The 25490-nt window shown below is 45.5% G+C and overlaps 1 protein-coding gene across 1 annotated transcript in view; it reads right to left on the bottom strand.

Moving 5' to 3' along the window:
• Positions 1 to 21825, bottom strand: part of LRRC38 (leucine rich repeat containing 38) — a 44809-nt gene extending 22984 nt beyond the window's left edge. The window contains exon 1 of the mRNA XM_063145226.1: positions 21037 to 21825. Within this exon, the coding sequence (XP_063001296.1) occupies positions 21037 to 21664 (628 nt within the window). The 5' untranslated portion in view covers positions 21665 to 21825. The remainder of the gene's footprint in view (positions 1 to 21036) is intronic.
• Positions 21826 to 25490: the final 3665 nt, after the last annotated feature.

The raw sequence follows: 25490 nt of genomic DNA, 5'->3' as shown, positions 1-25490 counted from the left end.
CATCATCAGATGAACGTTTTATAGCATGCTTGTTATTGGGCACTTATGGAAGTTTGCAGGTTCTTTTGACAACGCCATCTGCCTCCCGGACATCTCCAGCTCCTTCTGCTCTATTTTCCATGACAAAATAAGACCTCGGTAAATCTGATTTCTTTGTTGAAGCAAAACTTGCCGCCATTTCCTGCTGTGTGCAGGAAAAGCAGCGCGATAAAAACGCCCCCTGAATGGGCCACGTGGTCATTGCTGCGGCTTCTTTCTTCCCCGTGTGAAGGAAGAGGAAGCTGCTCAACCCTATTGTGGGACAGAAAGCGATTCCCACCCCCACCTCCACCCCCCATCTGATGATATTCTCAGATCACCCACTGTTTGATTGGCCAACCTAGTTCAGCTCCTGTTCACCACTAATAGATTTGGGGCAAAGTAGCTTCCTGGGTGTATTATTATTATTATTATTATTATTATTATTATTATTATTATTATTATTATTATTATTCTGTGCCCTAGGAATAATCTCCCCCAATGTGTTTAGGAAGCAAGTGACATACTGTGTCATATGATGTTTCTTGACTTTGTCCAGCCAGGAAATGGCATTATTGGCTCCAGGATAACTTGGCTTCACATGAAAGGGCCTCCCAAATCCCAGTGTCTCTACACCGCCTTATCCATTATATCTCAGATGCTTTACTTAGCACCAGAATTCCTGGTAATTAGATTTCCTAAACCTTGCTAGAGTTGCAGTACAACTGCATAGCAATTAAAATCAGAGGCCAGGGCTGGGGTTCATGCCAAACATCAGAGGTCAAGGCCATGCAAACCATGAGTTTAATTGGATAATTAGTAGATAGATAGATAGATAGATAGATAGATAGATAGATAGATATGACAAGTGCCCGTTCCAATCAGTTGTTTTTGTGTAGGGATGCTTCTGAAATCCCCTTCATCTGAATCCTTCATTGGCATTTGGAGTTCAAAATTCCCTGGGCTTGTATTCAAAGTGGAATGGATGCACTGGAAATTCTCCATTGCTCTGTTTCCCCACCCACCCCAGATTTTGTACAGTGCACTGTGCGAGTGCAGTTTGCTACATCTTTCAGTTCCTCCACTTCCTTCGTGCCTTTTCCTTCCACCAAGTGTCTGTGTTCATTCATAATAAAACACTGCAAGAAAGCAATCTTGATCTGATCATATCCCTAATGCACCGACGTTCTTTTTGTCTGTGTTTCACCAATGCTCGCGAGCTCAGATGTGCATTGATAAAACACCACAGAAACATGCACGTGATGTGATTATCCAAATTGTTCAAAAATTTTGCCAATTGGCAGGAATACATACGGGCATCCGTGAAAGAACATACAGAAAAAGAATGTGATGCAATCATAAACATGATCATACCAAGAGCCCCCTTTTTCCTAGCGTTTTATCAACATGTACACGAGGTTCTGTAATGTCAATGGGTTTGCCAACTGCATCATTATCTGGACAGTGAGAAGCTGGTTTCACTTTCCATGCACAGTACCCTTGAGGCTATATTACTGCACTCTACAAGCAACATCGCACCAGCATTTTATCACACTGTCGTCCTGCCTTGTGTACCATTTTGCCCCATGACCTTCACACGACATTGTCCCTGTCCTGCAGTCATCTTGCCTCTTCCCTTCCATTTTCCGAGTTTTTCTAGTGTGGGGAAAGTGCAGCATTTTTTCTCCACATGGGATAGATCCACCCTTCCGTCCCCATGTATTGCCATCCTTGCGCTATGTCGCAGAACCTCCCCTCTTGGGGGCCTCTTCTTGGGAAAGAGGAGGGCGTGCTGAGTTGCTTGAACGACTGGGCTTATGCTGAGTCACTCAAATGGAGCTGCTGCTCCAACACAATCTCATTGCGCTCTCATTGCTATTTCTCCCCTTCGAAAGGCAGAAACAGTGCCTAATTGATCAAACACTAAATTGCTAAAACCAGAGTGAGGAGGGGGTGGAAGGCACTCACGTCCATCACAATGTCCATCAATCACAAGAACCAATGAACTGGAGGGGGAAGGAAAAGGGGCAGGGTGGGGGAGGACAGTGGTGATACCAGGAAGTGCAAACCAGTGCAGGTGAAAAGGTAAGCAAGACAAAATAGCGCAACAATACACACACGTGAAAGTGACCACCACTTGACGTGCTAATGAGAAGATTGAGGGGAGACATGAGAGCACTCTTCAAATACTTAAGAGGTTGTCACACAGAGGAGGGCCAGGATCTCTTCATGATCCGCCCAGAGTGCAGGACACGGAATAACGGGCTCAAGTTACAGGAAGCCAGATTCCGGCTGGACATCAGGAAAAACATCCTCACTGTTAGAGCAGTATGACAATGGAATCAGTTACCTAGGGAGGTGGTGGGCTCTCCCACACTAGAGGCCTTCAAGAGGCAGCTGGACAACCATCTGTCAGGGATGCTTTAGGGTGGATTCCTGCATTGAGCAGGGGGTTGGACTTGATGGCCTTGGAGGCCCCTTCCAACTCTGCAATTCTATGATTCTATGATATGGGGGTGGAAATCACGGATGCATACAAGGAAAAACAAAAGCAGGTGTGATGGAGCTCTTTGTCTGGCTATCTTTGGAGATAGCACATACTACTAAATCCATTCAGAGAGAAAAGCTTTCAGCAGCCTGCCCTCCCCCTCCAACTCCGCCTCACTTATAAATAAACTGGCCTGATTCACTCTGCATTATCAGCATGGGGCGAGGGGTTAATCTCCATTTATGCAAATTTTGGGCACAATTTGCTAAATTGAGGTCAATGCTGGCTGTAATTTGCACGAATTGCAACCATAATATGCTTAATTTCTGCAAATTGTCTTCACTTGTAAGAAATCAAATAATAAAAAAGTCTATAATGTAGAAGGAGGAATGAAATGCAAATATAACTAAATGTGGTTGCCCCTCAGTTCATAGAATAGTAGAGTTGGAAGGGGCCTATAAGGCCATCTAGTCCAACCCCCTGACAGGAGGTTATGGAATGATTTCCCTGACGAGACCCACAGGGCACCAACATTGCTGTGTTTTTGGTGCCAGGAAAAGACTTTTCTCTTTTCTCAGGAATTTAGCAATATGTGATGAGCTTAACTGATCCTGGATCTGTTTTTAGGTTCAGCTAACAGCTTATAGTTGTTTTTAGATATATGTTCTTGTGTATACTGTCTGTGGTATGGTTTTATGGTTTTAAATTTTGTATACCTTCATAATGTTTTAATCTTATGTAGAATAAACTGCCCAGTGAGCTTTGGGTATAGGGCAGTATAGAAATAAACATCTGGCCATTTCTAGCCTAAGAATTCTAGATCGCTGTATCTAGAATTGGCCAGATCACTGGGAAGCAATTCCTTCTCAGGTATTGTGGGTGAGTGATCTCTTCAGAACCATTTAAGAATTTTAAGATGCCTTTTTTTTAATGGTGTGCTGCTTTTAATGATGCACTGAACGTTTGAGTTAGTTTTATGTATTTTGTGGTATTTTTATTTGTGTTGTACCCCACCTTGATCCAGAGGGAGAGGCGAGTAACAAATAAAATTATTATTATTATTATTATTATTATTATTATTATTATTATTATTATTCCAAAGAGATGATCCTTTAGCTCCAGGCCTTCTTTTTACTTTGAGATATCTCAGACCCGGAGCTAGGAAGCATAAAAGAGCTTAGTTGCCTCACTGCTGCCGCATATCCACAGTGCTTTAGAGTTCTGTGTGGTTCCTGGCTGAAAGCTGGAACAGATTCACTACCCCACTGACCTCAGAGCCACCAGCCCTCATGGTTCAAGGTTCTACCTCCAAATACGAGGGATTTGGGAGGGATCAGAGAGATCAGGTGAGCTCTGGAGCTCAAGCGCTTCTCTGGCTATTTTGAACACATGCTGGCATTTTTGCGTAGCGTTTACAAAAGAAATGTGCCGGGCCGATGGCTTGCGTGGCTGCCTTTGCCTCCAGCGACAGCTCCTTTCTTCCACTGCTACTATCTGGGATGTCTTAGATGCAGTAATGCATCGTGAGGGGGACTTGAACTCTGAGCGAGAGACGAAGAAGCGGCTCTCAAACCCTGCCCGCAGCTACCCACACAAGGAAGGGAGAAAGAACATCTCAACCCCGAGTGCTGGCAAAAAGAGAACCCGGAATCCGGACCTCCACAGCTAAATGGAGCGGATGTAGATCTCGGGGTGATGCTTCGTCAGTGGTCCACCCTAGCTTTATCCTTTTCAGTGGGTGCTGAAGTAGTTGCAATTTCAGAACGGAGTCATTTTTTTTTAATGTGTGAAAGGATGGATAGAATCATAGAATTCTATGCGGTGACTTACCGCAGAGACGGGGAATCATTTTCCTGTCAAGGGTCATGTTACTTCAGTAGTAATCTGTCAGGGTTCACATACACATAGTGGGCCTGGCCACTCCTTCCCCCTCTCTTTCTGCCACCCTCTCTCTCTCTCTCTCTGCAACACCCTTCTCTCTCTCTCTTTCTGCCACACCCTTCTCTCTCTCTCTCTCTTTGCCATCCCTTCTCTCTCTTCCCCTCTCCCTTTCTGAGATCCCCTATTATTATTATTATTATTATTATTATTATTATTATTTATTTATTTATATAGCACCATCAATGTACATGGTGCTGTACTGGCCCTCTTCTCTCTTGTCCAACACACCTTCTCTCTCTCTCTCTCTCTCTCTTTCTGCCACCCTTCTCCGTCTCTCTCTGTCTCTTCCTGGCACCCCTCCCCCTCTCTTTCTCTTTTTGACACTCCTTTTCTCTCCCCCCACCCCATCTCTCACCCTCTTCCTCCCTGCCCTGATGGCTCTTTGCAGAGGACTTTTGAAAGTAGCCCAGTGGTCACACGTGGCACTAGGGCCCAGCTCTGACTTGCATACTCTGCTGGTGGCCCACTGGCACATACTATGCCCAAGGTGGTGTTAGAGGGGAGAGGGAGGCAAGCTCCTCACCAAACAAGCTCCCCACACACACACACTCCTCCTCCCATTTCATGACTCCTGTCCATACTGGAAGGAGAGGGACTTTTCGCATATACAAGTGTGTGCTCCTATGTTATAATCTCTGTCGCTGTTCTACAGTCCAGGTGCAGCTCTTGAGCCAACCAAGAGTGCCCGTTTGCTCTTCAAGACGCCAACAGACCAATGGCCATCCCCACGCAGGGGAAACGGGAAACATCTGACATGCAGGAAAAAGAATTCACTGAATTTAGCATTTCTATACAGGGTGCCTAATAGCAGCATCAGCATCAGAAGAAGAAGAAATAGAAGAAGAAATAGAAGAAGACAGGGGGATGGATCTTATAAGAGATAGGCTCATAATACCTCACTTCATCTCCAGCCCATCATCAGAACAAGAAACTCACTCTGAATTTTCCATGGTGCGTCCTTGTGCGGACCTGTTACAGTCAGATCAAATGCTGAGCCAGCTTAAATGGAAGATGCCATAAAAGATAAAGCGGTGTTCTATTGCAAAGCAAAGGCATACACACACACACACACACACACACACACACCATGGTTTCCTATCAATTCTAGCATACTAGAATCGGGAGCAGTTCCAACCCAAGTTCCATTTAAGACTTGCTCTGTCTCTCTGGTCCCAAAGCAGACCTGGTCAGGCAGCCACGAAAGATGCTGGTAGGCCTCCGTTTAAATGCTCGCTTAATCCCACAGTTACTGTAATAATAAAGTCACACTCTGCTTAGATCACTTCTCTGAATTTCCTGGGGCCCCGAAGACTCTTACAAGACACACTTGGTTCCTTCTCTGTTCATACACAAGAAAACAATTCAGTGTGACATAGATGTGTAACCAAGGGCAATTCTAGACCTTGAGACAGGACATATTTATTTAAGTGTTTTCTAAGTGTCACCATTTTAGCCCTTGTATGGACATGGCTTGGGTAGCAGCAACAGTGACCTTGTTTACTAAAGGCTAATGCATTTTTAACATTGCTTTTAATTAGAGTTTTAAGTAGTCCTTGAAATGTGACTGTGGTGTCTCCTTTCCCTCATCCTTGACCTCCTTTTACTTACCCCCTCCGCCTTTCAGTGTCTTGAGAGATTTTATTCCCCCCCCCCCCCCAGTAAGACAGACAGGTCTCTTTTTCTGCACAGCCGCCAAATCCATCAAACAGAAGCACTCCCCATCCAGCCCATCCAAGGAAGGGCTTATGTGGTTACAATGCAAACGCTTATTCCAAGCAAACCCCCAAATCACCCAAACAGAATGTCCCGAACCAATGTTGAGATCAAGCGGATTTCAGAAACTACGATGAATTATGCACATCAAGAAAGAAGAAGCATTGACAGAAGTTCAGACTGCGATCAAGATCAACAAGCAAGTGGGTGTGCAGTCACACGGGTGTTTCGTGGCTGGGAAAAGGTACACTCATTTGACTCCTGGTGAGTAAGGTGCCTTTCCTTGCTACTCTTCATTACTTACAGTGTGGCTGAAAAGGTAACCTTTCCAGTCAACCTGGGAAGGTCCCATCCTAGTTGGGAGGTCCTCATGATGCAGAAAGGCCTCCAAAATCTTGTGTCTTATTTAATTATTTGCAATCATTTGTAATATTTATATATAGGGTAATCACTTCCACATCACCCAAAACCCAGGAAATGCATTGCCAGAGAAGAGGACAAAGGAGGACATAGGTTAATATATAGGATGCAAATTAAGAAACACTATCATTTAAATAGAAATACGTGCATCTCATCACATTGGGGAAGACTGCAGCCCATGTACCTGCTCAGTCTGCTATAAGAACCTAAGAAGAGATGGACCCTTGGATCAGACCAAGGGTCCATCTCATCCAGCATTCCCTTGAACTAGCTGCCCACGGGAAACCCACAAGCAGGACATGAATGCAAGAACAACCTTCTGCCCATGTTCCCCAGCAACTGATGTATGTAAGTAGCCATACTGCCTCTGATACTGGAGATAGCATAGAGCCATCAGGACTAATCCAGAAGAACCTACCACCCAGGTTCCTGCTCAACCTTCTTAATATGGTTCTTTATCTTTAAACTGGACTTGGATTGGGCAACCCTACAAACGGAAGATACCTAGAAACAGAGAGCTGTCATCTAGAATCAGAGAATCATAGAATAGCAGAATTGGAAGTGGCCTACAAGGCCATCAAGTCCAACCCCCTGTTTAATGCAGGAATCCACCCTAAAGCATCCCTGACAGATGCTTGTCCAGCTGCCTCTTGAATGCCTCTAGTGTGGGAGAGCCCACCACCTCCCTAGGTCACTGATTCCATTGTCGTACTGCTCTAACAGTCAGGAAGTTTTTCCTGATGTCCAGCTGGAATCTGGCTTCCTTTAACTTGAGCCCATTATTCCGTGTCCTGCACTCTAATAGAGAACTATCCTCTGTTAAGTGGCCACCCTACACCGGCTAGTAACCAGTTGGGGCATTTTACAGAGAAGCAGGGCATCTAGAAAACCATGGGGACATTGATTTCCCTGATCCCCAGGTGCCTAAAATACAACTCACACACATACGTCACACACCCAGCACTTTTCTGCTGGCTGGACCCATTGTAGCCTGGATAATATTCCTTCTGTCACCCCCAAAAAGAAGACCCAGATGGAACTTTGAACATGGATAAGGTTAACTTGGCCTCCCTCTCTCATTCTCCATATGCGTCCGGGCTCATTTGAAGGTGCTGGTTCTGACCATTAAAACTGGGCGTGGTCCGTGTCCCCAGGAAGTCTGTGTGGCGTTACACCCCACAAATCAATTCCAAAGGTATGCCTGCAGTTTGTAAGTCTGTGGTTTGTAGAATGTTGGCCTGAGTGGGCGGAGTTAGAATGTCTTGGGAGGGGGGAGGAGTGGTATATAAGGGAAGGACGGAGGGGATTGTGAGTTCTTTCCAGGGAGACTTGTTAGGGACTCTTAGAGGCTGTAGTGCTCTCTGTATTTATGGTACTTAAGTTCTGGGAAATTTGAGGGTCAGTGTAGTCAGTGGTGTCTTTAGGGTGTGGTGTGCACGTAGTTGATGTATATCAGTCAATACTGAAAATAAAGAAAGTTCAAGAGTGATTGTGTGAGAGAAAGGAAAGCGCGAATGTGAATGAGTGACCGGATTGTATGAAAGGTTTCAAAAAGGTTTTTAAATGTTGTTATTTGAAACAAAGCTTATGAACGTTTAAAAATAAATTTTGATTGTTTTGTTTTAAAACTACCACAAAAATCCCACGTGTCTGTTTGGCGTTTATCATCTTAAGTTTACACATTCAGCACCCACTCTGACAATCATTCACCTCAGCAGATATAACTCACAGCGCATTATTATATATATTAAAAATCCTTCTCCATTTTAACCCCTTTCTCCACGTAGTTTGGAGGAAGGTGGGCTTTATCCCTTGCCTCAGGCGTATCAAGCGGTGGTGCTTAGCTTGAGCAGGGAGTAGCCTCGGCCGGGTCTGGTGTTCAGAGCCTGTGTCGCCCCATAAGAAGTGGTGGCAGACGGGAGGTCTGGTGTTCAGAGCCTGTGTTGTGGCCGTCTGCTCCTACTGTTTATTTATTTACAATATTTATATACCATCACCCATCCACAAGGTTTCAGAGCAGTGAACGACAACTAAAATAAAAACACCATATTACAGATTACAATTTTATGGGCAGGTGGACAACTCATTTCAGTTTGGTCTTGATGAGAATTTCACAAAATTCATCAAGTCCTCCACAACTGGGACAAAAATAACAGGATATTTTTTAAAAAAACAACAACAAACCACCTGAATGTGTGAGGAACCAAAATGGACAGAATTGTCTAACCAGGTCTAGCTCAGCTCTTAAAAGTCTGGCTTTGAATTCCTGTCTATTCAGCCATGTTAGTGCTTAGCTAGAGTTGCCATCCTTTCCCCCACAACAGGCTCTTCCCCTTTCACAGCGGCAGGACAGGCAGGCCCAACATGGACCTCCCTGGGAACGGTGGTACCTATTGCATTCGGCTCGTACAAATTGGGGTGGGTGGGGTGGAATTGATTCAGTTTATTTTTGCTAAAATTTACCCACTTTTCCAAAGTTCTTCCTATGAAGAAGAGGAAGAACTTGAGAATTATTATTTTTTTAAAATCCAGATGCAAGAGAAATGGACAGTTGGGTCTATTCGTATATATGCCCCCCCCCCCGACTATCGAATCCTGCATGTAAGGAATGAATTTTATTTGTGGGTGGATATGGATCAAGTTCTTCTCCATTGTGGCACTGCAACCTTGGAGTATGGATTGAAGAGAGGCTCTTTGACCTGGCACTCCGGACGGCTTCGAAGGCTTTAATAAGATCTCCTTGTTCCATCAAAACTTCATAGGAATAAACCAGGGCATAGTATATTTTGGGGTTGTGTCCAGAAGTTTTAGTATACCTGTACCAACCACTCATCTCAGTTTTGGGTTCAAAAATGAAGCATTCAGGGACACTTAAATATTTCCTTCCCAAACTCCTTAATATTTAGCTTCTCCAACCCTGTTTACTACTACTGTTTCTCCCCTCTGCTGTGTTTTCAGCACCATTCCATCCCTGTTAAGGCTGGTTTCTCTTTTCTACCATGATCCCAGCCAATCAAAGATCACAAAGTATCTTTGGAAATGATATTTTAAAAGGAAAATTAAATCAATTCCAACCACGAGAAGGATCTTGGAATTGTTGTAGATCACAAGCTGAATATGAGCCAACAGTGCGATATGGCTGCAAGAAAGGCAAATGCTATTTTGGGCTGCATTAATAGAAGTATAGCTTCCAGATCACGTGAGGTGCTGGTTCCTCTCTATTCGGCCCGGGTTAGGCCTCATCTAGAGTATTGTGTCCAGTTCTGGGCTCCAGGCTTCAAGAAGGACGCAGACAAGCTGGAGCGTGTTCAGAGGAGGGCAACCAGGATGATCAGGGGTCAGGAAACAAAGCCCTATGAAGAGAGACTGAAAGAACTGGGCATGTTTAGCCTGGAGAAGAGGAGATTGAGGGGAGACATGATAGCACTCTTCAAATACTTAAAAGGTTGTCACACAGAGGAGGGCCAGGATCTCTTCTCGATCCTCCCAGAGTGCAGGACATGGAATAATGGGCTCAAGTTAAAGGAAGACAGATTCCAGCTGGAGATCAGGAAAAACTTCCTTATTGTTAGAGCAGTACAACAATGGAACCAGTTACCTAGGGAGGTTGTGGGCTCTCCCACACTAGAAGCCTTCAAGAGGCAGCTGGGCAACCATCTGTTAGGGTGGATTCCTGCATTGAGCAGGGGGTTGGACTCGATGGCCTTGTAGGCCCCTTCCAACTCTGCTATTCTATGATTTTAAATAATATGAAATAGGGATGCCCCGAACTAGATAACAAATGTTATGGCTCTGAACCAGAAACTGGCAAGAAAAATTTCACTCACAGCCATATCCTCATTGGGAGAAGCAGAAAATAATTCCCCAGATTTGAGATGGGAGAAACCCAATCCTATGTATTTTTAAAATAAATAAATAAATGAATTGAATATTGTGAGGCAAAGATGCAGGAGTTTCCCCCTACAGGGTTTTACCTCCTGGCAACCACACAGTCTTGACTCTCTGATTCTGTACCAAGAGTGTCATAAGGTGCTTTTGATGCCAAGGGCATGAAATCCCACATGAAAATAACCAGGCGGAACCAGATTGCTGGCATTTTCAGTTCTGCCAGACATCCGGGTTTCAGCTGTTGCTCTTCTGTAGAGAACTGTGCAGAGGAACAAATGGCTTCACATCGGAATGGTTCCGGATGAAGCAAAAAAAAAATTCAAGGTTTGTTTAAAAAAACTGGATAATGGGGGTTATCCATTAGCAACCCCCTTATCCAGAGAAGCTTAATAATCGTATTGCAAAATGTAACTGAATTTGCTGTGCCCTTGAAACCACAGGTTGGAAACCTATGACCCTTTTGCAGCCTTTCAAGACCCGTCAAGCCTAAAGCCCTCTAATCTCCGCCCCCTAAAAAGCTACGGAAGTATGGAAATTTCATTTCCGTATGGAAAACATGAGAGCATGATTTGCAATCCTGAAGGTAAAAACAAGCAGGTGAACTTTTTTTTTTTTTTTAGGTGGAAGGAGAAATGTTAGCAAATTCTCATGTAAGAACATAAGAAATGCCCTGCTGGATCAGACCGAGGGTCCATCTAGTCCAGAACTCTATTCACACAGTGGCCAACCAGCTATCGACCAGGGACCCACAAAGCAAGACATGGTTCAACAGCACCCTCTCACCCATGCTCTCCAGCAACTCCAGTATCAGAGGCTTACTGCCTCTGATACTGGAGGGAGCACACAACCATCAGGGCTAGTAGCCATGGATAGCCTTCTCCTCCAAGAATTTATCCAACCCCCTTTGAAAGCTGTCCAAATTGGTGGCCATCATTACACCTTGTAGTAGTGAGTTCCATAATTTAACTATGCGCTGGGTGAAGAAGTCCTTCCTTTTATCCGTCCTGAATCTCCCGAATATCAACTTCATGGGATGACCCCCTTTGGGTTCTAGTATTTTGAGAGAGGGAGAAAAGTGTTTCCCTATCCACATTCTCCACACCAGGCATAATTTTGTCCACCTCTATCACATCTCCCCTCAGCCTCCTCTCCTCCAAGCTACACAATCCCAGCTGATGTAACCTTCCCTCTTAGGGGAGATGCTCCAGCCCCTGGATCATTTGAGTTGCCCTTTTCTGCACTTTTCCCAGCTCTATAATATCCTTTTTTAGGTGTGGTGACCAGAACTGTACACAGTATTCCAAATGTGGTCGCACCATAGATTTGTATCAAAGCAGTACGATACTGGCAGTTTTATTCTCAGTTCCTTTTCTTGTAATGCCTAACATGGAGTTTGCCTTCTTTACAGCAGCCACACACTGGGTTGAGATTTGTGATTATGTACAAAATGTGCATTATTGGGTTTTTTTTCAAAAAATGAGAATTTTGAAATATGCGTTTTTCCAATTTAAAAAACAACACCCCTTTTTCACACTTTAGTCAAAGTGCACAAATAGGCGCAGAAATGCACACTTCTACCACTCGCACACACTGGAAAACAGATCGAAAGGGAACATGGGAGTAAGCTGAAATGAGCTCTGAAATGTTTGGTGTTGGGGAGGGGATTTTGGCAAGGTTGGAAATCGACAGCGCTCCCCATGCTTAATGCAAGTTTGCCACGGAGCTGTTTGCCACGAAGGAGGCGTGGGAGAATGACGCTTCCAACATCCTCCCACACCAGCTAAACTGCGCTCTGGCTGATTGGCTGGAGCATCATCATCATCATTATTATTATTATTATTATTATTATTATTATTATTATTATTATTATTATTTTCTTCATTTCTATACCGCCCCATAGCCATAACTCTCTGGCCAGTTTACCCAAGGTTAAAGCAATTAAAAACGATATACAAAATTTTAAACCACAAAACCATGGAAACGTACATCTAAAAACAACTATAAAAATAGAAACAGGATCGATTAAGTTCATCACATATTGCTAAATGCCAGGGGAAAGAGAAAAGTTTTAACCTGGCACCAACAAGCTAGCAATGTTGGCGCCAGGAGGGCTTCATTGGGGAGATCCTTCCATAATTTGGGGGGCCACCCGAGAGAAGGCCCTGATCCCTTGTTGCTATCTTCTGGGCCTCCCTCGGAGTAGGCATTCGGAGGAGGACCTTAGATGTTGAACATAGTGTATGGGTAGATCTGTGTTGGGAAAGGCGTTGCTCCTCCTAGCACCAACCAACTCCATGTTTCCTTCCTCTCTCAACATGGAGAATGCTGAAATGGGATGGGTGGGAGACACATGATTTCAGTGGGTGTGGCCACACTCCGTGATGCCACCCAGCCCAAGGAGGACCTCATAGGGGGCAATTCATCCACCCCACCATAAAAGTGTTCAGCACCCCTGGACAAGTCTAAGGCCTAATCTACACCAAGCAGGATATTACTACTGCTTTCTAGTGGTATTGAAGTGCACTGGCAACTCTTGGGGCCCATTGACATATACCATATACCGCTGTCATACCACTATATCCTGCTTGGTGTGGCTCCTGCCTTTTATATACCACTTTCATACCACTTTCCTAGTGCAATATCCTGCTTGGTGTAGATTAGGCCTAATACATCAAACCAGTTTCTCCAGCTGAGATTAAAATCCCAGCAGGAGGAGAACTTTGGGGACCAGAATGCTTTCCCCATATTTGTGGTAAACATATCAAGCTGCTGACATTAGTATTCCAAGGCCATAAAATATCAATTCCAAAGACATCACTAAATTAGATGCTATGGGGAGGGGAGCGAGGGGGAGGAAAAGGGAAAAGAAATCCAGAGTTCCTGGTCTTGGTGGCAGCCGCACATCTTTCCAAAAGGTAATTCTAGCATAAACTCAGCCCAAAACTTTTACAAACTCAGAAAACCTGGGGCTGGGAAGGGCTTAGGCCTTAGCTAGACCTAAGGTTTATCCTGGGATCGTCCCGGGATCATCCCTGTTCATGTAAATGACACACAGGGGATCCCGGGAGCAGGCAGGGACGACCCTGGGACGATCCCGGGATAAACCTTAAGTCTATCTAAGGCTTTAGTTACACTTTCAAATGCATTAAAAAAAAATCTGGAAGAAAAGGGAATGGAGCATCATTATGGTGCACATGGCTTTGTTGTTTTCTTGATTTGTCAAGGGTGGGGTGAGATGTGGCAGGCTGGTATCGAAGGAGGGGAAATGCAGAAGTCAGAGATCAAGAGAATTTTTCCAATGGGTAATATCAGTTGGGCAAAGGAACTCATTACCAACGAAGACAGCATTGCTGGAATAAATTCACCTAGGTTAGATAAACATCGTAAGCTTAGATAGATGGTTTCAGTATCGCTGGGCCTACTGAGAGGGAATAAAAGACCAAGAACCGCAGAGTCTGCCTGTTTCCTCTGTGGATCAGTAATGCACATATGTGCAGATAAGGTATGTACAGAACTGGGAACTGATTCTGAGCTCACCACCACTGTAATAAAAATGCCCAGGCACTCTGACAACAAGAAGCTGATGGCGGATTAACAGAGTCATATTCTTCATTCAGTGAACACATTTCTCATGTTTGTGTAGCTCCCTGAAGCTTTCCTGGTGAATGGTGGGTAGAACTCATCCACATGGAAGGAATTCTAGTCCAGTTTGGACATAATGCGAATCCATAATTTAGCACTATGAGAATGAAGCCCTTGAGCTTTCTCTTCTCCTCCGTTAGTAAGGCTGAAAGCAGGAGACTGATGCCATAGCTAGACAGGGCTTTATCCCAGGGTGATCCCCAAAATCGGCCCTGTGCGTTCACATGACGCACAGGGGATACCGGGATCAGGGAGGGATACCCTGGGATATGGCCCTACACTTTAGGCTTGCTTTTTCCGCGGTCTCGGGGTGAGGGGTGGGGGGAGCGGGAAAATGTTTTTTAAAAATGAAAAAAAACTTATCTTTTGCGCATGAGCGCTCATGCGCTCCTTCCTCTTTAAAAAATAAAACAAAGCGGCGGCCACAGTGTCCTCTCTAGGGGTATGCACGGACCCCTCAATCCGCTTCATGGCCTGATCCGGAAAATCCGGATCGGGCCCAATCCTCTTCACGCCGCTCTGCCCGTCTCCCGCTCCGTGGAGCGAGATCCAGCTTCGCCGCCGTCGCTACATGGACAGCGGCAGCGGCGTAAGATAAGCCGCCACACACCCCGCCCCCTTACCTGCATCCGTCACGGGCTTCAATTGAGGCCTCGGTTGAAGCTGGACTTCCGCCGTCACCCGGGGCCTCAATTGAAGCCCGTGACGGATGCAGGTAAGTGTCCCTCCTCCCTGCATGGATGGCGGCACCGGCAGCCCCAGATGAGTCCCCCTCCCCCCAACTTACCCGCAGGTGAAGCTCCGGATTGAGGCGATCCTCTTCGCCTCAATCTGCAGAACCCCTGACTCTCTTCGCCTCCGCCTTTTCTGGAGGTGAATTAGGCCGCCCCGCTCCTGCTTCTCTGAACCGAAGAGAAGCGGAGCACATCCCTAGTTCTCTCCCTCCGAGGTCGTTGCGCGCCACATGTAAACAGAGGGGGAAATCTCACGATAAAAATATTGTGAGATCTTCGCCTCTTCATCGCACTAGACTGGTAGGTCTACCTGAGGCCTGAAAGTATCCAATTCCATTTTTAAACAAACCACAGTTTGTTGTTACAGGAGTTAAGGTCCAAGGAGCTAACCATGGTTTATGATCCTGGTTTATTCCAACAAACCAACATTTAAACTCCTGAGAATTCCTAGTTCAGGCATGGCAAGAAATGTGTGTCTCAACCGGGCCAATGTTTATACCTATCTGAAGAGCTCTGAAGCTTGTGGGTGGGGAAAGCAATTTCCATCTCTTACCTGCACATATTTTCATGCAAAACCAAAACCAAACCAAAGCTTGCAACCTGAAACGGAAATGAGTTGGGTCGAGCTTCAAGTTGGAATTGGGAGACCCTCCATGAGGTCACATTTTGCACATTCCTGAGCACAAGGTGCAGTGATGGCTACCAATTTGGATGGCTTTAAAAGTGAATTGGACAAATTCAGGGAGTATATGGCTATCAATGCTTAGTAGTCATTGTGGCTATATATTACCCCCAAAATCAGGTAGTGTGCCTCTCAGTGGCATTTGCTAGAGAACATGGGAGGGGGGGCGGGGCTGTTATTTCATTCATATTCTGCTTATGGGCTTCCCACAGGCATCTGGTTGTCCAGAAAAGGACTATATAGGTCCTTTTGTCTGCTCCAGCATGGCTCTTCTTAAGTTGCATGAACAATTTTCCATTCAAAAGCTGATTATATAATACTAGCCGTACCCGGCGTAATATACGCCATTGTAGCATATTTTAAAGTTTATTAATTAAATATCATTGCATTTTATTTATTTATTCATTCGCAGCAGGCGAGCGGCCACCCACCCGGCCACCAGGGCCCCCGGCCGTGCCTCGCTCATGCTCCGGACCGTGGCGCTGCCCCCTTTGTGGGGGGGGGGGGAGTGAAGAGGCAGAAAGGGGGGTAGGATTACCTTGGAAAGCCCGGAGGAGTTAGGCGAGGGGCTTGGGCAACCTGTATCAGCTGACGTTACACGTTGTTACTGTTGCTTAGCAACCTGTATCAGCTGAAGCCATTCTAGAATTCCTGAAGGCAAAGTGGGCGTGGCAAAACAGTAACAAACCGAAGCATTTTATATAGATAGATTGGATGGAAGCTGAACATAACATTTTTAGAAACAAATTCACTTGGTGAGGTAGAACTGAATACTTAAAGCGAATGAAAACTGCCACACATTTTAGACCTAGCACCCCAAGTTTGCCTTGTGTTTTACCACTATGGGGGAGTGCATTTGCCCGTCAGTAAAACACCACGCCAAAACAATCTTGATGCTGTCATATGTGCAATCTTATCCAGACTTTGGTGGGGCGTATGTAGACAGGGTTTAATCAATACACATGTGCATATTGGTGTGGGGTATGTGTGTGGGGGGTGTCGGGGGAAGCTACAAAGGAACTGAAAGCTGTGGCAAACTTCGCATGCTGTAATTCTGTAATCAATATTAGAAATTCTCTTAATTACGCAGGAATTCTGGAAATATGGAATTTGGGACAGAGTGAACCAGAGATGCACTAAGAGAATGAAATAGCTGCTTTCGTGTGTGTGTGTGTGTGTGTGTGTGTGTGTGTGTGTGTTTGAGAGAGAGAGAGAAAGAGTATTTGAGAAGAGAGAATCTCTCCAAACCACTTGTAATTTTAGCATTCCACCCCAACTAAGCTAAACAATGACAGGCAGGCAAAGAGCAATGGTGATGCCCTAGTTCCAGATAAGGGCTCCTTTAAACTAGCTATTTATTGCACACTAGCTTTTGGGTCCATTACACAATGCCGTCAACAACCAGGACATCTCCCGCGCTATCCCCTGGAAAACCCACTATTAAAAGAACCACAGATAATGTGATAATATCCAGAAAAAAGCAGAACTTTCCGCCACTAGATGGCTCTGTCTCAATTGAAGTGAATGGTGCATGCTTAGAGGGGAAGTAGTATTCAATTCAAATCATGTGGTCTCCCCTCTCGGCCCATGTAATGCAGCCCATAATAATAGTGCAAAAGAAGCAGGAAGCACAAAGCCCCAGGAACGCAACACAATTACCCCCAAATGTAGAGACACTCTAAGTAAAGGAATGTGTTAATAAAAGGAAAGAAGTGAACCAAGCTAGAACGTACCACCTGTTTGGGGCCAGGTTATTTGAAGGACCGCCTCCTCCCATATGTACCTGCCCGGACCTTAAGATCATCTACAGGAGCCCTTTTCCGTGAGCCCCTGCCAAAGGAAGTGAGGCAGGTGGCTACTAGAAGGAGGGCTTTCTCCACTGTGGCACCCCGGCTGTGGAATGAGCTCCCCAGAGAAGTCCGCCTGGCGCCTACACTGTACTCCTTTCGTCACCAGCTGAAGACCTTTTTATTCTCTCAGTATTTTAACACTTAATTTTAACTTCAATTTAAATTTTACTGTTTTAACTCTGTATTTTAATCTTATATCAATTTTGCTGCGTGGTTTTATCCTGGTTGTGCTTTTTATACTGTATTTTGTAATTGTGCTTTTAACCTGTTGGTTGTTTTATTGTGGTTTTAATTTTTGTGAACCGCCCAGAGAGCTTCGGCTATTGGGCGGTATAAAAATGTAATAAATAAATAAAATAAATAAATAAATAAAATACCAGGGATGCCAAAGACAGTCTCCAACTATGGCAAATAGCTTATACATTGGGCATGAAGCCAAAGCTACCTGCAGGATTTCCCAAGAAAAGTCCCCTGCATCTACAAAAGCCTAGCCCATATTTGGAGCACTTCATTGTTGTTTTTGGTTTGGTTTGGTTTGGTTTGGTTTGGTTTGGTTTTTAGTCTGCCATTCACTGTTACTTCCCTAGAATTGTAAATATTTTGGATTGACTCTTTTCTCCTCTATGTATGGTAGCATTTCATTGGGCCAAACTTCACTTTAGGTTAAGTTTAGGTGAATGGAAATCATGTGCTTTACTTCTCTCTCTCTCTCTCTCTCTGTGTGTGTGTGTGTGTGTGTGTGTGTGTGTGTAGGGCCAGATCTACACCTTGTGTCAAATCATTACAATCCTATCATGATAACACTATATCCCTCTTGCACATTTATATCTCATAGGACACACAATAGCATTTGTTGCAGTATTGGGGATAATGTGGAATAAAAAGCAGGAAATAACACCATGAAAGTGATATATGGAATGTGTAATTTACCCCAACAGTTATCAGTACACTTCAATATCACTACAGAGCAGTAGTGTAGATCTAGTCTCTTTCCCTATGTGTGTGAATATTCATCAAGAACGTGGCAGGAGAGAGGACTATACCATCTTCCTTGTGAGCCATAGTCTTGATTCCGGTGCACCCAACCCCAGTAACAGAAATTTAAATTTTTAAAAAACGAAAGGTATTAATTGCAATTAACCAACTGCGTAGTGTGGCACAGACACTCTTGGGTGTAATTTTCACTGTTACCAAGAAGCGCTCCCTTAGCCAATCCCTCCAGACGTGGGCATCTGCCCCATGGCAATTCACTTCATCAGCCTTGTCAGTTTCAGGAAAAGGGGAAACTGACCAGATCCTGTGGTTAACCTGGTCAGTTTCACTGGAATGTTTCCCCCCTTTAAAAGGTCGTTTAAGGACACTAACATCAGTGCACATGGCAATATTTTAATGTGCAAATACGGGAGAGAGCTGGGAGAATTAGAAAAGGTTTTTCATGACCTTCTCAGATTCACCGGAGTCCGGAGAGAGAGAAGGTTGAAGAAATTGGCAGTGTGACAAGTAGGCAGGTAATCCAGAAAGTGTGTGTGTGTGTGAACAAGGATACCCTGATGGGAGTCACTGGGCATTATGAACATATGGGTCAGCAAGTAAAAGAAGTGGCCGTGTTCCCCCCCCCAACCATCACCACTTGTGTGGTATTTGGGGGGGGGGGGTTGTGCAGTTGTTTTCTCCATTCTGAAAAGTTGAAATTCCTCTGCTAAAGCTTAGTGACAGGCAGTAAGATCTTTTAAGCTACAATGTGCTGGTATTTGGGGGATTTGTTATTTTTGGCCTTGTCCTATGCCGTGCACAGCAGGGCCTCAATACCAGCTCTTCACATACTGAAGAAAGAGTCTAAATAGGAGCGCACGAGCTCAGAGAAGGAGCAAACACAATACTAACACAAAAGCCCTGTGAAAAGCTTCCCAAGGGCCTTGGAAGGAGGCAACACGCTGTCAAAAGGCACGGCCCTCCATCAGCTGATGCAAAGTGGCAGAAGGTTCTGGTGTAGTACTAAGAGATGTACGGATTGCTGGCCTACGCACACACATGTGCGCACTTGAGAAATGTAACTTAAGTCAACGTTATTTTGAGTCAGCTTAGAATTCTTGCAGATCTTTCATTGGAGCAGCAACCCTGCCATCATCATCATCAACAACAATATCACTGCAGGCGACATTGAAATGACAAGTCTAGTCAATTTCTTGCCTTCTGCTCCACTCCACATGGAGCCTCGTGTGGTCAAGAGATGGAGGATCTTTACTCAGCAAGTCAAAAATCACCCACAAACTATGCACCCCTGTCCCAAACCCCTACACACACACACACACACACACACACACACACACAATTTCCCTTTCTCTTCTCTATGAGAATCAATCTGCTGTGCACATAGTTCCAAGTGCCACAGAATTAAAGAAAAAACCCAAACAAACAAGCATTTGAATAAATACAAGCCCAAAAGGCACCTACATCACACAACAGCCCATGTATTTTATTGACCCTGTTCAGACGACACGCTACGCCTTAGTGGTTAAGCATTTTGAGCAAAACATTATGGCTTAGCATGTTGTGTGAACCATTCCTAACCATAGTGGCTACATAACCCTGGTTTAAACAGGCTCACTAACTATTTACTGTCAAAGGGTTTGTTTGTTTATTTATTTATTTATTACATTTCTATACCGCCCAATAGCTGGAGTTCTCTGGGCGGTTCACAAAAATTAAAAACATTCAAAGTGTAAAACAACAGTATAAAACCATAATATAAAATACAATATAAAAGCTCAACCAGATAAAAACAGCAGCAATGCAAAATTACACATTTAAAACACCAACTTAAAATTTATTTATAGACTGTTAAAATGCTGGGAGAATAAAAGGTCTTCACCTGGCATCTAAAAGCATATAATGTAGGCGCCAAGTGAACCTCCTTAGGGAGCTCATTCCACAGCCGGGGTGCCACAGCAGAGAAGGCCCTCCTCCTGCTATCCACCTGCCGCACTTCCTTTGGCAGGGGCTCACGGAGAAGGACCCCTGAGGATGACCTTAGGGTCCAGGCAGGTACATATGGAAGGAGGCGTTCTAACCAAGGGTTAGCAGCCTAACCATGGCTTAGTGTATTGTCTGAATGGACCCTTTGCAAAATCCATGTAGGCAGTAGAGCCTGGACTTTGTGATAACAGGAAATTTGTAATGAACACTCCCCCACAGACAAACCACACACACAAACACACAAATCTCCCCGGCCCACCCTGTGTGAAATGAAGTAGCTCCACAATCGGGCACTGCTTGTCACAAACCATTCGGCACACAGAGGGATGATTACAGGCAAAAAATCCTCTCTGTTTATGTACACAGCCTGCAAGAGACTCCATACTGGGTTATCCTTTTTGACAAGGTTCCCTGCCTGCCTGAGTAATAGCCACAAAGCTCTCACGATTAGGGATTCTAATTGCATTGGAGCTTGTCCCCAGGTGCGTGAACCTGCCTTTGGCTCCAAAACACAACTCCGATGCAACTGAACACCGATAATTGGACACCATATATTTGCTCTGTGGAATCAACAGACCTAAGCTGAGACCATCTGTCCGTGAGGAACAGCGTGCACACAGACAGGAAGACACACACGGAGAGAAGGCAAGCTGTCGCGTGTCCTTGCAAGGTTTACAGCTTTACCTTTCTGAAGCTTGGAAGCGTTCTCCTCCAGCCAGCTGAAAAGGCTCGCAAAATCGCAGTCGCACAGCCACGGGTTGCCCTCCAAGCGGACGGACCGGAGGTTGGGCAGCGTTTCCAGGGCAGCCACGCTCAGCGTCTGCAAGTTGTTGTCGTTCAGTTCCAGCACTTGGAGCTGCTCCAAGCTCTCAAAGGCCCCCTCGGCCACCTCGGCCAAGTTGTTGTTCCCCAGGCTCAGCTTGATCAACTTCTCCGCCGACTTGAAGATGCCAGCTTCCAGCTGCGTCAAGTTGTTGTAGCTCAGGTCCAAATAGACCAGCTTGCTGGAGCTGCTGAAGGTGCCGTCCTCCAGGGTGGCGATGGAGTTGTTGCTGAAGTCCAAGTAGACCAGGTCACTGTAAAAGATGAAGAAATCAGCGGGGATCTCCTGGATATTGTTGTCAGCGATGAGAAGCTTCCGTACATCCAATGGGAATGGGCTGGGGACGCGGGGAAGCCCTTGGTCTCGGCAGTCAATGGTGTGGTAGTCCATGCAGCTGCAGACGGCAGGGCAGAGGTGCCCTAAGGGTAAGAAGACCAAGCAGAGAAAGAGCAAAGGAGGTCGACGGCAGAGCGGGAGACATGGCAACATCGTCAGCCTTCAGCAAACCAAGAGAATTGCTGCTGTAGCTAGGAGAAAGGCATTTTGTTCAGCAGCGGTACCTGGTACTGGTTTGCGATCAAGCGTGTGCGTGCTTGGAAGTGTGTTGTTTTATCCAAGAGATCACATATCATAGATCAGATAGCAGCAGACTAAAGAGGAGGCGGGGAAAAGACAGTGACTAGCAAGGCAAAAAGAGAGACAGGAGGGAGGGAGGGAGGGAGATAAATGAGAGGATTTATGCAGGGGGTGGAGGAGAGTGGCGCGGAATGGAGCAGAGCGAAAGGGGTGGCTGGCCAAATAGATGAGCCTCTTAAAGGTTCAGCTCTAAAGGAAATGAGAGTTTGCTGCTAGAAAGGGCCCTGCCAGCAACAGGGTTTCACCCCACCATATGGGAGTGGATAATGGAATGGAGGCTGATTACATGGTCATTTAATTTATCTTGCACAATGCTTCAAGTGCACGGGCAAAGTAAGGCAGAGAACAGCACTGGGGCGGCGTTGTACTCTCTCTCTCTCTCTCTCTCTCTCTCTCTCTCTCATTTCTGGTTCATATATAGTGGGCTATGGGAGGAGTTTACTTAGGGGGCATCATTCACATTGCTGCAAATGCTGAGCTAGACTACTGCAACTGTCATAGTATGAGGTTGTCCTTGAAGACCGTTTACTCCCAGGAAAGGTGAATCACAGGGAACCCGTTCGGCATTGTCAGTACACGGGGTTTAAGTTGCCTCTCGTGTGAATCTTGCCTTTGTGTGAATGTTGTTAGTGTAGGGTGACCCTATGAAAAGGAGGACAGGGCTCCTGTATCTTTAACAATTGTATTGAAAAAGGAATTTCTGCAGGTGTCATTTGTATATATGGGGAACCTGGTGAAATTCCCTCTTCATCACAACAGTTAAAGCTGCAGGTGCTCTGCCCTCTTTTAAATCTGGTCACTCCTGCAGCTTTAACTGTTGTGATGAAGAGGGAACTTCACCAGGTTCTCCATATATGCAAATGACACCTGCTGAAATTCCCTTTTCTGTGCAACTGTTAAAGATACAGGAGCCCTGTCCTCCTTTTCATGTGGTCACCCTATGTTAGTGGTGTCTCTTAAAGTCTCCTCTTCTGAATGGCTCCCTTTTCTGGTTTCTGAAGTGGATCCATTGCATTGGGAATTCTGTCTGGTTCAATTTATTTTATTTCCATGTTTGATGTGGCACACGCAGTTTGCAGCAGCTTTCTGCTTCTTCATTTCTTATGCAGCTTCTCTGCCCACGAAGTCACCGCTATGAACGTGAACATGGATAAAACACCACCCAAAAGTACATTTTAAACATTGATGTGATTGTACGTATGGTCATAAGAACATCAGAAGAGCCCTGCTGGTTCAGACCAGGGGTCCATCTAGTCCAGCACTCTGTTCACACGGTGGCCAACCAGGGACCCATCAAGCAGGACATGGTGCCACAGCACCCTCCCACCCATGTTCCTCAGCAAATGGTGCACACAGGCTCACTGCCTCGAATGCTGGAGACAGCACACAACCATCAGGGCTGGTAGCCAGTGATAGCCTTCTCCTCCTCCAGGAATTTATCCAACCCCCTTCAAAGGCATCCAAATTGGTGGCCATCACGACATCTTGTGGTGGTGAGTTCCATAATTTAGATTCGTGGCATGTGGTGTTTTATCAACGAGCAAGAGAACAGGTGTGGCTCTGCAGAACACCATGCAAGAGATATCCCCACTGATAACACAGGGGGACGGGGAATGATGTGAAGAAATGAACTAAAGATCCAGTTCTACGCATGTTCAGACAGAAAAAACCTCCCAGCATTCCCTACAACTCCCATCATTCCCCAGCCCGCATGCCCAAAAGCCCCCCATTCCTTCTCCTGGATGTCCTTACCTGCCTTCACTTGCCTTCTCTGAGTTTGCAAGCAGGAACTCCATGGAGAAGGCAGATCAACTGCCTTCACTTCTCCCTCTGTTGTACAGATTAGCTCCAGAAGTAGAGGGCAGGTGTGCATTTTGCCCATGGGACCCTGAGAAACCCCGACCCAGCACTGAGCACTACGAAGACAAAATGAACACCATGTTCAGTCATCCATGGGCCAAAAGGTACCTGCAAGTCCAATTCTAGTTTCCCACCTTGCAAAGGTGCTGGATACAAAAAGACAGCATGTAATTAGTTTCCTGTTTGCTATGACATGCGGTGGCACGTAACTTCAGATGTTGGCTAAGTGCAGAGCTAAAGTTTCAAAGGGAATTAAGGTAATGGATAGTCACCGGGGACATGGCCTGGTAGTCTAATTGTGGAGCAGAACCCAAGAAAAGCCCTATCAGAGCCATTTATTATAGTACTTTTGCTAGGATTGTGGGCAGCTCATTTAAAGCAGGGGTTGGGGAATCTTTTTTTCTTTTCATTTGAGGGTGCTGCATTCCCTCAAGAGTAAGGGAGCCACAAGTCAATAATGCCAGGGGCTGCATTCCCTCAAGAGTAAGGGAGCCACATGCCAATAATAATAATAATAATAATAATAATAATAATAATAATAATAATAATAATAATAATTCTTACCCGCCTCTCCATTTTGATCGAGGCGGGGAACAACAGTCAATATAAAATACATAAAACTAAATTAAGAACATAATATAAAACATCCTAAAAACATTCTAAAAATATCCTAAAATTCCACTGGATAAGCCTGCCAGAAGAGATCAGTTTTGATAGCTTTCTTGAATGCTGACAGACTGTCAAGTTGACAAATCTCCTCCAGCAGGCCATTCCACAATCTGGGAGTGGCCACATTCCCTCAAGAGTAAGGGAGCCACATGTCAGTAATGTCAGGAGCTGCATTCTCTCAAGAGTAAGGAAGCCACATGTCAGTAATGCCAGGGGCTGCATTCCCTCAAGAGTAAGGGAGCCACATGTCAGTAATGCCAGGGGCTGCATTCCCTCAAGACTAAGGGAGCCACATGTCAGTACTGTCAGGGGCTGCATTCCCTCAGGAGTAAGAGAACCGCATGCCGGTACTGTCAGGGGCCACATTTCCTCAGGAGCAAGGGGACCATGTACCAATACTGTCAACGGCCACATGCCAGCAGTAGGTGAAGCCAAGGCCAACAGTGGGTGTGTCCAGTGCCAAAACTGTGCAGCAGCACTTCCTCCTCCTCTCCCTTTCTGCCTGCCTCTCCCCCTCTCTCCTCCTCCCTCTTCCTCCCCTTCCAAAGGGCTGCCAGCAAACGGTCAGGTTGATTTTTCCAGACATCTGAATGGATCACTTTAAGAGGGCTTTCGGAAGTGCCTAACTGAACAGGCAGTAACTGTAATCCTCGGAAGTATGCATTAGCAGAGGAAGAGAGCAGCCCGCTCCATCCATTCAGCTCAGACAACAGCTGCAATTTGGCTCCTCCCCTCCCTGAAGTGCCCCCCCCCCGAGTTCATCACGAGAAGAACAATTATGGGACTTTTAAGAATTGGTGCCCACATTCAATTGTTTCCCCCTCCCCCACTCCATCCTTCCCCCCTTCATGCTGTACCCATTAGTCCTCATTTTTGACTTCCACTTCTATCAGTCCCAGTCAGCACGGTCGATTGCAAGGCATGCTGAGAGATGCAGTCCCAAACATCTGGAGGGCACCCGCCTGGCGAGGGCTGCATTAGATTGTAAGCCTTTTTAATCCCTGTAAAGCACTTAGCAAATTTTTAGGGGCCTTATAAATAACAGCAATTATCCTGCTCATGAGCTCAGTGCAGCTTACAGCAGGGCCTCCACCCCCACAACGTTAATAGTTTTGTCCACAAGGGGCTCATAATCTAAGGAAATCAAACA

The sequence above is a fragment of the Elgaria multicarinata genome, chromosome 20 (genome assembly GCF_023053635.1).
Source record: "Elgaria multicarinata webbii isolate HBS135686 ecotype San Diego chromosome 20, rElgMul1.1.pri, whole genome shotgun sequence".
Classification (NCBI taxonomy): Eukaryota; Metazoa; Chordata; class Lepidosauria; order Squamata; family Anguidae; genus Elgaria; species Elgaria multicarinata.
This window is presented reverse-complemented; position numbering and strand designations above follow the sequence as displayed.